The sequence below is a fragment of the Manis javanica genome, chromosome X (genome assembly GCF_040802235.1).
Source record: "Manis javanica isolate MJ-LG chromosome X, MJ_LKY, whole genome shotgun sequence".
Taxonomy (NCBI): domain Eukaryota; kingdom Metazoa; phylum Chordata; class Mammalia; order Pholidota; family Manidae; genus Manis; species Manis javanica.
In genome coordinates this window covers 28224147-28240000 of record NC_133174.1, presented here as the reverse complement: position 1 = coordinate 28240000, position 15854 = coordinate 28224147, and the positions used below count along the sequence as shown (strand labels likewise).

The following is a 15854-nucleotide window of genomic DNA, read 5'->3' as shown; positions in this document are numbered from 1 at the left end:
TATTGCACATGCCTTTCTTTTCAGAGATGCTGTCTCCTTGGATGACATCTTCGTGGTACTTAGCATTTGGTTAGGTCTGATCTGACACATTGCTGAAGGTAACTCCTCTTCTATTTCTGTTGCTGAGAGGGAAGGTGACTTTATACCCGATCCTGGCTGTAATCCTATGTCTGTATCGTTATATGAATACATGTATGCCCTAATTAAATCATAATAATGAAATTAGGCCAAGTCTTTTAGAAAACTCATCAGCAAATCCAAAGATTCCCTAAGGCACATGCTACAGAGCCCCCTCAGATCCATTTAAACAGACTGATGCACTAATCTGCATAAAATCGCCCTCTGCTGAGGAGACCGCATTCTCAAACACCTCCACAACGAGTTAGGCCCACCCCACCCCACCAGGCACAGCTCATAATCAATGACGGAGAAGGAGCACAAAAAACAAGCCCCCTTGGCTCAAGGCAGGAACTATGTGATATAATTTATGTTCAAGAGACCCTAGGCATCAGGCTGAGTGTAAGCTTTAGTTGCAACACATCATTTCTCAGTTCCTTTCCCTGCTCTATCCTGTTTCCTTCATCTTGTACAGGTTTCTCCTAAAAGGACAGTCTCCAAAAATCACACGTGCTCAAACCCCTCTCTCAGGATCTGCTTCTGGGGAAACCTACCCAAGACATTCACAAATCAAAAGGAAGAAAGGAAATAACTGTAGTCAAACTAGTTTAATGTTCTGCTATTTGTATATATGAAAAAGTCATTTAAATCACAAAAAAGAAACTGAAGAGTAAAGAAAGGCTCCATAGGCAACATGGACTGTTTCATACTTTCTGAGGAAGTGAACTTTACCTCTCCGCTTGTTTCTGTAGGCGCATGTTTCTTGAATGTTCAATGTATCTTGCATAATAGTTGTCATGTGCTTTCTTTTCTATTCTTTCAAATTCAGTATATGCAAAATCAGGATCCACATAGTTGTATCTTGGAATCTTTGTGAAAATTGTCCTACAATATGAGCAAGTTATGTTAATATTTATGTACATATGCATTTATTCAATCAGTATTTATCAGTATTTATTGAGTTCCTCCAATACCAAAGGTTGGACATAGAGTGGTGAATAGGACAGATTCCAGTCCTTTCCCTCATATCCAATTACATCTCAAAACATGATTACATGTAGAATTAGAATGGTATCTAATTTCCCTCTCAACCTAATTAGAAAAAATATCTAAGGTCACTGGCACCCACCCTAAACCCACTTAAAGAATTAGTCAAATAGGCAATTTGGACAGTTCTAGATTACAGACGGGACTAGATCTGAATCTGATTAATGTTTCCTAAGAGTTAGCTACTTTTAGATTATTGTGATTAAAGTTAGAGAAAAAATATAGAATGAATCCATTTGCTAACCATGCTACATTCTTAATATCTCAGAGTTTATGAAATAACAATCAACAATAAATCTATACAGAGAAAAAACCTATGAAAGAACCACAAACAACTTTATATCTCATATTAACTCAACAGGGTTCATGTTCTTCTTTTCACCCACCATTTATTTTGCACAAAACAGAAAGGACAATTTATTCGCATCTAGCCTTGGTCTACCTCAATTCTCAGCAAATTTTATCAGTTATTACAATAATCACCCTCAGTAATTAACTCATAAGTATGAACCCATTAATTATACAATCAAATGAAATTCAATCTAATATTTCTCCCTGTCTTTAACAATTCCTTAATAGTTACAATAAGACAGCTTCAACTGAGTTAAAGTCTGTAAAACAGTGAGGCAATAAGAGAGAAACAGATGTTTTGTTATTCAAAGATAAATTATTGATATTTAAATTTCCTTGGCTCTGGGAACCTTAATCACCTTTAGAACCAAGAAGTAATTCCTATATCTTAAATCCGTATCTCTGTAACAAGGAGAAAAGGAGAGAGTTGGAAAGAAGTAGTAAATGCTTGAAGTGAGAAAGAGCTGACTACTGACACATCTAAATGTTTATCAATTTCTTAAAAAATAAACTCCAAGAAACACCTCTGCAGCTTTCAGTAAGTCACTGTTTTTCTAATGTGCAAACTACAGGGACAAAAAGTATTAAGTAAATAAAACATTTTCCCACATTTATTTATTAAAATATATATTTACTGAGTGTCTACTATATGCCTGACACTGTTCTAAGCACAGGACATAACTGTAGTAAATAAAAACTAACCAAAAATTCCTACCTAATTCTCTTCATTTTCTTCTCAGAAACTGAAAAGGTAAAATGTGTTACAAAATAAAATAGGAGCTATTGTTATAGACAATTTATATGCTGTAAAATTTCATTATTTAAAGTTACTAATTGCTAGCCAGAAAATAACTGTACTACACTTTGTATTTCTATGAGTAAGGAAAAACTAAATTGAGGAAAATAATTACTTCCATGGAATAAACAGGAAATTCTTAGCCTTCTTCAAAAAAGTTCTGGCATTTTTAGACCATATGATTAATATTGATTTAGACAGAAAGAAAATGTTAATGTTAAATTAATACATTATGTCTGTATATAAATATATTTTTATAAGCATACGAAGTGAATGAATAAGATACATAAAGAACTGTTTCCAGCAGCTATGTCTGCAGGGTGGGATAGAGTGCAATGAGCCAGAGAGAGGGATGGGTTTCCATTTTTTATACTGTATAATTACCTAACACGGAATCTGAGTGATTTTTACACTTCTGTGGTTTATGGTATTTGTCAAATAAAAAAGAGATGTGGATGGAATCTAGAAAATAAAATAATAAACTATATAAAAGAGATAGACTGTATAAAAACCCAGAATTTTCCAGTTGTGGAAAACAAAGCAATTATGGTCCAAAAATCAAATGGTATTGCAAGAAAATGGCTGTAAAGTTAAATGAGCTTAAAGCCTCACCAGAGGTAAAAGACAAATAGAGAAAGCGAAGAGACATTATCAAGTTTAGACGGCCCAGGTAGAGAAACAAGCAGGCAGACCCATTTCAGACCGTATTGTACTGTTAAGAGAAAATAAAAACAAATCCAAAAATATTGTTTCTAAAATTTTAAGGAAAGCTAGCTCATTGCCATTATATGAAAGCATCCTGGAAATATCATATACAGTATTGACAAACCTCTCAGTTTCTGATGTAATGGCCCAGATAAAGATCTGTCAGGATGCCTGGGTTTCTTCTCACTAAGCACAGGTAAGATAGTTATTTCTTTGGTAAGATTCACTAAGCTCAAATTGAGTTTTTCATCACTTTTGATCCTAATTGGGGAGGTTTTAGTTCAGTTTGGGGAAGGTTATAGGAAATGTGACTTGGAGGGGATCAAATGATGATGAAGACGATGACGAAGATGATGATGACAATGATGACATCATGGACAAGGATGATTAGCTTTTTTGCACAATTTTAAAGTCTTCTTTATAAGTCTTAAATTCAAACTCTCAGCCATAATAAACATGACTACTCTGAAGACTTGATACATTTCCAAAAGTGATTATTTTTAGTATTATTCTATACTTGTCAACAGCAAATTTTAAGAATCATCTGGTAAACTATTCACTTCCTGGCAAGTACAGCAGAGGTGATCAGTGGTTAGATAAAGCAAATACAGAACCACCCAACAACTATCTCCTCCAATGCAAAAAGAAAAAGAAAGAGAAGAAAAATCTTATTACTATTATTATCATTATTATTACAATCATTAGTTTGTTACAATGGGAACTGGTAAGTCATCTGCATATCATTGTGGCCATTTTGTCTTTTTAATATAGCATGATACCTGAAATGTCTATTCTGCTCTCCAGACCTGATACTTGCAGTTCGGTCATTGGGAAAGGCTATCAGCGCATCCTTCGACTCTTCACTTGAGCGATGATCGTGAATGCGTGTAAGGGTTGACTGCAGCATTGCGACAGGTGCACAGTCCTTGTATGTTGTCAAGTCTTTGGCCACAATCTGTCCAGCAGGATTACTGACCAAAGGGGATATACCTTTCATAAAATTGGATATTAAGTTTAAATGTCATTTTTTAGTTTTAGCTATCCAAATAATATCTATCAATTAATTAATACACTAATCATAGGTTCTAACTTAAAGCTGTCTCTAAACAAAAACATATTCAGAAAATATGAATAATTCAGTTTATAAGTAGACCTATATAAACCAATTTAACAAAATAATGCATGCATAAAAAATAAAACATAGAACTGAAAGGATTGGGTTGGCCCATAGGAAACACAGTTTTATAGGTTAAAGAGAAATGAGTATCAGCAATTTCATATGGATCAATATATAAAAGATAATTGAGGATTAGATGAAATAGCAGCAAGAAAATCCATGGAATTGTCAAAACCAATTTATATTACAGATGAACAAAAATGCAGAATAAAATATAAAAACCTTTAAAATATTTAATAAATGTTATAGATTACTAAACCAGTACTATTTAAAATGTAATCCTCAAAAAGGCAGCATCACCACCTACAGGGAACATGCAAATCTTTGGGCTTCAACAGAGACCTACTTAGTAATCAATGCTGGGATGCAGGCCAGCAATACCTATCTAAACAGGCCTTCTGGTGATTTTGATTCATGCAAAAGCTAGAAACCACAAGATTAGACCACATTTGATATATATAGCTAAACAATTAGTATATTAAGATAATTCTACACTAATTTTTTTTAAAAAGGTTAGTGTACACATTAGCTTACCAGGATTAATTTTCATCACAATTTCCTTGGTGAAAGGTTTACAGATACTGTTGAAATCTAAATATACTCGGTGAAAAGGTTTCAGTGATAAAGACTGCAAATTTTCATCTAATACTGGGCCAATAATGTCTATAAACTGCTTCACTTTAAAGACTCCAACTTGATGTGGAACGAATGAACATATCACATTCTGAAAAAAAAAAGAAAAGTAATCTACTGCCATAGCCTGAATGTTTGTGGGACCCTAAATCTCTTATGTTTAAACCTAGTGCCCAAAGTTTTGTAATTAGGAGATAGGTCCTTTGGGAGGTGATTAGGTTATGGGATTAGTGCTCTCATAAAAGAGGCCCCACAGAGCTCCGTTGGTCCTTCCACCATGTGTGAAGACAAGGAGAAGTGTGCAACCAAGAAGGCCCTCATCTGACCATGCTGGCACCCTGATCTGGGATGTCCAGCCTCCCGAGCTATGAAAGCTAAATTTCTGTTCTTTATAAACTATGCAGTCTACAGTATTTTGTTATAGCAGCCCAAACGGATCAAGACCGTATTGTACTGTTAAGAAAAAATAAAAACAAATCCAAAAATATTGTTTCTAAAATTTTAAGGAAAGCTAGCTCATTGCCATGATATGAAAGCATCCTGGAAATATCATATACAGTATTGACAAACCTTTAAGATACATATTATTGCAAAATTATTTAAGAAAAATCTAAGAACAATGGTGCTGAAGCACTTGCAGAGTGGCAGATTGAGGACCTCTACAAAGCTACTCCTCCACAAACAGAAAGAGAGCACTGGAATAACTGATGAAATCAACTTTGCAGATATTTTAAAACTACCCAAAACCTTGCAAAAATCCAAGGAGTACTTAAGAAAAAATGGCTGAATCTCTGAAAGGATGACAGGCTTTGTGACACTTTTACTTGCTGTAATCCCATCCTCCTATTCCCAGGTTTGCACTCTCTTTAAAAAACGACAGCCTTGCAACCATGGTAGCTGTGAAAACTATTATCCTAGCAGCCATGGAGGGAGAAGAATGGCTTTGGAGCTCCCCAAAATCCCCATCCCCAGAGAACTGTCCCTATATGTCCTATCTGGGAGCTAGCTAAAAAGCCGATTACATGAGCATGTCTTTAACTGACCTGATTCAGAACTCATTCTGTATGAACAGCTGTCTCCCCAGGGTTCTGCCAACCCCTAAAAAAGTATCTGGCAATTGTAAAACATCACAACCTGAAGTAGGATTACCATTTAAGGCTAGTAAGAGGAGGGAGGGAGAGACGAACGAACGAACAAACCACAAAATATTCAGAGGGGTATTTAAAAGCTGTCACATATTCCTGGGAATCTAGATTACCACACACATGTGCAGGACAGTTTATATACCCACGGAAGATTTGACAAAGCAATAATTTCTTTTCTCTGGCTGACTTTGAGACTCTGTACAAAAAGGAACTGAAGACCAGACAGAGTTGTAAACTACCTGACAGAACACTAAAGACATGCTTCACCCAATACACTTAAACAGAGGCTCTCAGCAAAGGCTGTGAGACTTACTGACTCAACAAATTTAAGAGAATCTCTGCCCAGTCATTAGCTGTTCACTAAATTAACTGAGCAGACACTTGATTGGCTGCACACAACAAAGAAAAACAACCTTTACAGAATTAGCCTGAACAATCACTAAATTAAAAAAAAAAACAAGAAACACCAATGACAATAAATCCTGGCAGCTACCTGATTTCCAGAGCTGCCAAATTATATCACTTAAAATGCCCAGTTTTCAACAAAAAATTAGGGGACACTCAAAGAAATATAAAAGTATGGCAAATATACAGGAAAGATGCAGTAAAAAGAAACTGTGCCTGAGGAAACACAAATGTTGGACTTAACAAAGATGATAAGTTGATTATTATAAATATGTTCAAAGGCTAAAGGAAAACATGTCTAAGAATTAAAGGAAGACACCAAAAACAAAGGCAACAAAACTAAACATAAATAACTGGGGCCACATCAAATTAAAATGCTTCTACAGAGAAAGGAAACCTCAACAAAATGAAAAGGCAACCTACAGAATGGGAAAAAATATTTGCAAATAATATATATGATAAGGAGCTAATACCCAAAATATATAAAGGACTCATACAACTCAAAGCAAAAAAAAATAAAAATAAAAATCCAATTAAAAACTGGGCAGAGGACCTGAATGACATTTCTCCAAATAAGACATACAGATGGCCAACAGACATACGAAAAATGCTCAACACAAGCAACCATCAAGGAAAATACGAATCAAAACCAAAATGACATAACACCTCACACTTGTTAGAATGGCTATTATCAAAATGAAAAGAACAAGTGTTGGTGAGGATGTGGAGAAGAGGGAATCCTTGTGCACGACTGGTAAAAATGTTAATTGGTGCAGCCACTATGGAAAACAGTACGAAAGTTCCTCAAAAAATTAAAAACAGAACTACCATATAATGCAGCAATTCCACTTCTCGGTATTTATTTGAAGAAAATGAAAACACTAATTTGAAAAGATATCTGCACTCCAATGTTACTGCAGCACTATTTATAACAGCCAAGACATGGGAACAACCTAAGTACCCACCAATGGGTGAATGGATGAAGAAAATGTGATATATCACTCACACACACACAGACACACACACACACACACACACTAGAATATTATTCAGCCATTTAAAAAAAAGGAAACCTTGCCTTCTGTGACAACGAATGTACCTTGAAGGCACTATGCTAAGTGAATAAGTCAGTCAGAGAGAAAAAGAGAGAAAGGCAAATACTGTATGATTTCACTTATATGTAGAAACTGAAAAAACAAAAACAAGCTCATAGATACAGAGAACAGATTTGTGGTTGCAAAAGGTGAAGGGTTGGGAGTGAGGTGAAATGTGAGAAAATGGTCAAAAGGTACATATTACCAGTTATAAATAAGTTCTAGGAATATACTGTACATCATGGTGACTATAGTTAATAATACTCTATCAATCACACATCAGAAAGCTGCTAAGAGAATAAATCTTAATACTTCTCAACACGTGAAAAGCCAACATGGCGGCGTGAGTAAGACAGTGGGAATCATCTCCCAAAAATATATATATTTTTGAAAATACAACAAATACAACTAATCCTAAAAGAGAGACCAGAAGACACAGGACAACAGCCAGACTACATCCACACATGCGAGAGCCCAGCGCCTGGTGAAAGGGGTAAGATACAAGCCCCGGCCTGGCAGGACCCGAGAGACCCTCACCCCAGCTACCGGCGGGAGGAAAGGAGTCGAAGCGGGGAGGCAGAAGGAGCCCGGGACTGCTAAACACCCAGCCCTAGCCATCTGCACCAGAGCACAGACACAGTGCATGCGTGGAGGGCTGGAAACTAGAGAAACAGGGCAGCAAGACCGCTGAGTGGGTTCTGAAGCTGATGCCACAGTGACAAAGAAAAGCAAGTGCTTTTTGAAAGTCTTAAAGGGACAGGGACACAACAGCTGGAAAGAAACAACACAGGTCACAGTCCAGAAGCTGGAAATCCCAGGGAAAACTGGGCGCACTAACCCCCTGGGCAACAGCTCTGAGACCCCTCATGGAGGTAAACAGCCAAACAGCCCCCCATCCATTACCCCTCCGCGGCGAGGCGAAAGCAGAGAAGCAGCCTAAGGGTGGCCATGCCCTCAGCAAGGGAGCTTCCACCATACCGGCCGGGCAAGACACAAAGACCCAGTCTACACGCAATTACCCAACAAAAGCCACTAGGGGCCACAGTTGTCCCAGTAAAGAAAGGCCAGTAGCAAGTGGAAAGTTTGGCCCTCCCAGCTGACAGTCAATAGCACGTATCAACATGAAAAGGCAAAAAAATATGATCCAGACAAGAATAACCCAGACAGCTTCGGCATCTGCTACATCTTCCCCTGAGAAGGAACCTGGGGAGATAGATTTAACATGTCTTCCTGAAAAAGAATTCAAAACAAAAGTCATAACCATCCTCATGGACTTGCAGAGAAGTATGCAAGAACTAAGGAAGGAGAATACAGAAATAAAACAAGCTCTGGAAGGACTTCAAAACAGAATGGATGAGATGCAAGAGACCATTAATGGACTAGAAAACAGAGAACAGGAATGCAGAGAAGCTGATGCAGAGAGATAAAAGGATCTCCAGGAATGAAAGACTTCTAAGAGAACTGAGTGACCAACTGAAATGGAACAATATCTGCATTATAGGGGTACCAGAAGAAGAAGAGAGAGAAAAATGGATAGAAAGACTCCTTGAAGAAATAATTGCTGAAAACTTCCCCAAACTGGGGGAGGAAATGGCCTCTCAGACCACAGAGGTACACAGAACTCCCATGACAAGGGATCCAAGGAGGGCAACACAAAGACACATAATAATTAAAATGGCAAAGATCAAAGATAAGGACAAAAGTATTAAAGGCAGCCAGAGAGAAAAAAAAAAGGTTACCTCCAAAGGAAAACCCATCAGGCTATCATCAGACTTCTCAACAGAAACCCTACAGGCCAGAAGAGAATGGCATGATATACTTAATGCAATGAAACAGAAGGGCCTCGAAACAAGACAACTGTATCCAGCACGATTATCATTTAAATGTGAAGGAGGGATTAAACAATTCCCAGACAAGCAAAAGTTGAGGGAATTTGCCTGCGACAAACCATCTCTACAGGGCATCTTACAGGGACTGCTCTAGATGGGAGCACTCCTAAAAAGACCACAGAACAAAACACCCAACATATGAAGAAGGGAGGAGGAGGAATAAGAAGGGAGAGAAATAAAGAATCATCAGACTGTGTTTATAATAGCTCAACAAGTGAGTTAAGTTAGACAGTAAGATAGTAAAGAAGCTAACACTGAACCTTTGGTAACCACAAACTTAAAGCCTGCAATGGCAATAAGTACATACCTTTCAATAATCAACCTAAATGTAAATGGACTGAATGCACCAATCAAAAGACACAGAGTAACAGAATGGATAAAAAAGCAAGATCCATCCATATGCTGCCTACAAGAGACTCACCTCAAACCCAAAGACATGCACAGACTTAAACTCAAGAGATGGAAAAAGATATTTCATGAAAACAACAGAGAGAAAAAAGCAGGTGTTGCAATACTAGTATCAGACAAAACAGACTTCAAAATAAAGAAAGTAACAAAAGGTAAAGAGGGACATTACATAATGATAAAGGGCTCAGTCCTACAAGAGGATATAACCATTATAAATATATATGCACCCAATACAGGAGCACCAACATATCTGAAACAAATACTAACAGAAAAAAAGGAGGAAATAGAATGCAATGCATTCATTCTGGGAGACTTCAACACACCTCTCACTCCAAAGGACAGATCCACCAGACAGAAAATAAGTAAGGACACAGAGGCACTGAACAACACACTAGAACAGATGGGCCAAACAGACATCTACAGAGCTCTGTACCCCAAAGCAGCAGGATACATATTCTTCTCAAGTGCACATGGAACATTCTCCAGAATAGACCACATACTAGGCCACAAAAAGAGCCTCAGTAAATTCGAAAAGATTGAAATCCTACCAACCACCTTTTCAGACCACAAAGGCATAAAACTAGAAATAAACTGTACAAAGAAAGCAAAAAGGCTCACAAACACATGGAGGCTTAACAACATGCTCCTAAATAATCAATGGATCAATGACCAAATCAAAATGGAGATCCAGCAATATATGGAAACAAACGACAACAACAACACACAGCCCCAACTACTGTGGGATACAGCAAAAGCAGTCTTTAGAGGAAAGTATATAGCAATCCAGGCATATTTAAAGAAGGAAGAACAATCCCAAATAAATGGTATAATGTCACAATTATCGAAATTGGAAAAAGAAGAACAAATGAGGCCTAAGGTCAGCAGAAGGAGGGACATAATAAAGATCAGAGAAGAAATAAATAAAATTGAGAAGAATAAAACAATAGCAAAAATCAATGAAAACAAGAGCTGGTTCTTCGAGAAAATAAACAAAATAGAAAAGCCTCTAGCCAGACTTATTCAGCGGAAAAGACAGTCAACACAAATCAACAGAAACAGAAATGAGAAACGAAAAATCACGACGGACCTCACAGAAATACAAAGAATTATTAGAGAGTACTATGAAAACCTATATGCTAACAAGCTGGGAAACCTAGGAGAAATGGACAACTTCCTAGAAAAATACAACCTTCCAAGACTGACCCAGAAAGAAACAGAAAATCTAAACAGACCAATTACCAGCAACGAAATTGAAGCGGTAATCAAAAAACTACCAAAGAACAAAATCCCCGGGCCAGATGGATTTACCTTGGAATTTTATCAGACATACAGGGAAGACATAATACCCATTCTCCTTAAAGTTTTCCAAAAAATAGAAGAGGAGGGAATACTCCCAAACTCTTTCTATGAAGCCAACATCACCCTAATACCAAAACCAGGCAAAGACCCCACTAAAAAAGAAAACTACAGACCAATATCCCTGATCAATGTAGATGCAAAAATACTTAACAAAATATTAGCAAACTGAATTAGAAAATACATCAAAAAGATCATCCATCATGATTAAGTAGGATTTATTCCAGGGAAGCGAGGATGGTACAACACTCAAAAATCCATCAACATCATCCACCACATCAACAAAAATAAGGGCAAAAACCACAGAATCATCTCCACAGATGTTGAAAAAGCATTGGACAAAATTCAACATCCATTCATGATAAAAACTCTCAGCAAAATTGGAATAGAGGGCAAGTACCTCAACATAATAAAGGCCATTTATGATAAACCCACAGCCAACATTATACTGAACAGTGAGAAGCTGAAAGCTTTTCCTCTGAGATCGGGAACTAGACAGGGATGCCCACTCTCCCCACTGCTATTTAACATAGTACTGGAGGTCCTCGCCATGGCAATCAGACAAAACAAAGAAATACAAGGAAACCAGATTGGTAAAGAGGAAGTTAAACTGTCAATATTTGCAGATGACATGATATTGTACATAAAAAACCCTAAAGACTCCACCGCAAAACTACCAGAACTGATATCGGAATACAGCAAAGTTGCAGGATATAAAATTAACACACAGAAATCTGTGGCTTTCCTATATACTAAGAATGAACCAACAGAAAGAGAAATATGGAAAACAACTCCATTCACAATTGCATCAAAAAGAATAAAATACCTAGGAATAAACCTAACCAAAGAAGTGAAAGACTTATACTCTGAAAACTACAAGTCACTCTTAAGAGAAATTAAAAGGGACACTAACAAATGGAAATTCATCCCATGCTCGTGGCTAGAAAGAATTAATATCGTCAAAATGGCCATCCTGCCCATAGCAATATACAGATTTGATGCAATCCCTATCAAACTACCAGCAACATTCTTCAATGAACTGGAACAAATAATTCAAAAATTCATATGGAAACACCAAAGACCCCGAATAACCAAAGCAATCCTGAGAAAGAAGAATAAAGTAGGGGGATCTCACTCCCCAACTTCAAGCTCTAGTATAAAGCCATAGTAATCAAGACAATTTGGTACTGGCACAAGAACAGAGCCACAGACCAGTGGAACAGACTAGAGACCCCAGACATTAACCCAAACATAAATGCTCAATTAATATTTGATAAAGGAGCCATGGACATACAATGGCAAAATGACAGTCTCTTCAACAGATGGTGCTGGCAAAACTGGACAGCTACATGTAGGAGAATGAAACTGGACCATTGTCTAACCCCATATACAAAAGTAAACTCAAAATGGATCAAAGACCTGAATGTAAGTCATGAAACCATTAAACTCTTGGAAAAAAACATAGGCAAAAACCTCTTAGACATAAACATGAGTGACCTCTTCTTGAACATATCTCCCTGGGCAAGGAAAACAACAGCAAAAATGAACAAGTGGGACTATATTAAGCTGAAAAGCTTCTGTACAGCAAAAGACACCATCAATAGAACAAAAAGGAACCCTACAGTATGGGAGAATATATTTGAAAATGACAGATCCAATAAAGGCTTGACGTCCAGAATATATAAAGAGCTCACACGCCTCAACAAACAAAAAACAAATAACCCAATTAAAAAATGGGCAGAGGAACTGAACAGACAGTTCTCCAAAAAAGAAATACAGATGGCCAAGAGACACATGAAAAGATGCTCCACATCGCTAATTATCACAGAAATGCAAATTAAAACTACAATGAGGTATCACCTCACACCAGTAAGGATAGCTGCCATCCAAAAGACAAACAACAACAAATGTTGGCGAGGCTGTGGAGAAAGGGGAACCCTCCTACACTGCTGGTGGGAATGTAAATTAGTTCAACCATTGTGGAAAGCAGTATGGAGGTTCATCAAAATGCTCAAAACAGACTTACCATTTGACCCAGGAATTCCACTCCTAGGAATTTACGCTAAGAACGCAGCAATCAAGTTTGAGAAAGACAGATGCACCCCTATGTTTATCGCAGCACTATTTACAATAGCCAAGAATTGGAAGCGACCTAAATGTCCATCGGTAGATGAATGGATAAAGAAGATGTGGTACATATACACTATGGAAAAGTACTCAGCCATAAGAAGAGGGCAAATCCTACCATTTGTAGCAACATGGATGGAGCTGGAGGGTATTATGCTCAGTGAAATAAGCCAAGCAGAGAAAGAGAAATACCAAATGATTTCAGTCATCTGTGGAGCATAAGAACAAAGGAAATATTGAAGGAACAAAACAGCAGCAGAATCACAGAACCCAAGAATGGACTAACAGGTACCAAACGGAAAGGGACTGGGGAGGATGGGTGGTTAGGGAGGGATAAGGGGGAGGAAGAAGTAGGGGGATATTAAGATTAGCATGCATAATGGGGGGTTGGGAGAAAGGGGAGGGCTCTACAACACAGAGAAGACAAGTAGTGACTCTACAACATTTTGCTATGCTGATGGACAGTGACTGTAAAGGGGTTTATAGGGGGGACCTGGTATAGGGGAGAGCCTAGTAAACATAATATTCTTCATGTAAGTGTAGATTAATGATAACAAAAAAAAAGAAAGAAAGGGGGATTACTCCCTGATTGGATAAAACTAACTGTAAATCAACGATTAATGCATGCTTTAAATATCCTTAATTTTGATCACTTAAAGGGTGTCAGATGATCGGCTATGGAGGTACATTTTTCTGATAATATTCCTTTCTTACAAAAAAAAAAAAAAGCAGTTCCTGTGTGGTGACCTCCACTGAGTTCTACACAATGGTATAAAGGGCATATCAAAGTCTGGGCAAAGGGTCTGTTTGTGTTTATACAGAGGATCAAAGCCTAAATTGACTACCCAGAAAATGAACTAAGATACGATATGAAGAAGAACTTCCAACATCAGCACTCTCTGGAAGACTCATGCCAGAAGATGATCATCAAAAAACCTCAACAAAGATCCAGGCGCTGCTACAGCTGTAGCTGCATTCATCCCATCGGTTCCTGGACTTGCCATGGGAATGAAGAAGGAGATATCTAAGCTGGCCTGGGCATACAGTAAAACAACAAATTTGACTGGATCTATACTGTTGGAACTCAACCAAGAATTAGGAGAAGTGCAAGTTGTAGCGCTCCAAAATCTTACGACTACAGACTATGTACTGTTAAAAGAACATATGGGATGTGAACAGTTCCCAGGAATGGGTTGTTTTAATTTGTCTGATTTCTCTCAGTCTGTTCAAGTACAGTTGGACTATATCCATCATATCATAGATAAATTTTCACAAATGCCTAGAATGCCTAACTGGTTTTCTTGTTTTCACTGGAGATGGCTAGTAATTATAGGTCTGCTTTGGTTATATAACTGTATTCCTATTATGTTAATGTGTGTGTGCAATTTAATTAGTAGTTTAAAACCTATACATGCTTAAGTTACTCTACAAGAAGATACGTCAAAGAAATAATCTTCCCATGTTTTCTTCCGCCTGCTACTTCTATAGCTTTTCTTCTTCCTTCCTAATTACAACCCTTAAGTAGAATTCGTGCCTCATATGGAATTTACCGTGTATCATAATTCCTCCAAGTGGTCAAGATACCTCAAGACAAATGCTGGGCATAGAAGCCACAGGGCATAAATCTGCAAAGAAGTAAAAAGCTAACCTTTTCAAACAATATGGCTTCTCTCTCATTTACCAACTTTACATTTCCCTGTATGGCCCCGGAAGATGAGTGGTTAGCCAGAGACGGGTAAGATTCCTCAAGGGAGGAACAACCTAAGACAGGCACAGTCACAGGGGGACATCAGGTGAGAAATTGCGGATCAACAGAGGTGAGGCTTAGAACCTCACCCCCCCTGTTTTGAGAGAAATATTCTGCATCCGTGGATGTTTTATTGCCCTTGTCTAGCTTAGATTAACACATGGTCTACAGGCACACACCTGATCATCTACATTTGCTCTCTTACAACACTAAACTATGTTTTCTACCGTTATCTTGCATCTACCTACCACTTCAGCATTTTATTAAAAATAATAACAATGATAATAATAATAAAGGGAGAAATTTTGGATCCACATATAAATCAAGTATAAAAATCAAACAAATATTCATATTTGACCGGATTGTTTATAGTTCATAATGCGTGATCAAAACCGAAAGTTTCTGTGATGACTGCCCTTGTATTGTTCAACATCTAAGAACTTACTCACTATGTAAGAATTTGTTCACCATTTAAGAACTTGTTTGTTATGCCTCAGAAGATTGGAGACTGACGAGAATTAGGCTTGGGGTGGATTAATGATTGTGCATTGAGCATTGACTCCCCTATATAGAATTTTATTGTTGTTAACAACCATTTGATCAATAAATATGAGAGATGCCCTCTCAAAAAAAAAAAACCTTCTCATCATAAGAAAAAAAATTTGTATGTATGGTGATAGATGTTGACTAGACTTATTGCTATTATTTTGCAATATGCACAAATATTGAACCATTACATTGTACACCTGAAACAACTATGTTGCAGGCAATTACACCTCAATAAAAATAAAGTATGAAAAAATATCTTACAAAATCGAGAATAGCCATAAAATATAGAAACTGTTAAAAAAGAACAA

General features: G+C 37.4%; 1 protein-coding gene across 1 annotated transcript in view; it reads right to left on the bottom strand.

Moving 5' to 3' along the window:
• The window catches only part of CFAP47 (cilia and flagella associated protein 47), a 489967-nt gene that overhangs the window by 445966 nt on the left and 28147 nt on the right, over nt 1–15854 (bottom strand). The window contains exons 10-13 of the mRNA XM_073227718.1: nt 4728–4917; nt 3796–4006; nt 850–1002; nt 13–199 (exon numbers count right to left, since the gene is read on the bottom strand). Coding sequence (XP_073083819.1) covers nt 13–199; nt 850–1002; nt 3796–4006; nt 4728–4917 — 741 coding nt within the window. The remainder of the gene's footprint in view (nt 1–12; nt 200–849; nt 1003–3795; nt 4007–4727; nt 4918–15854) is intronic.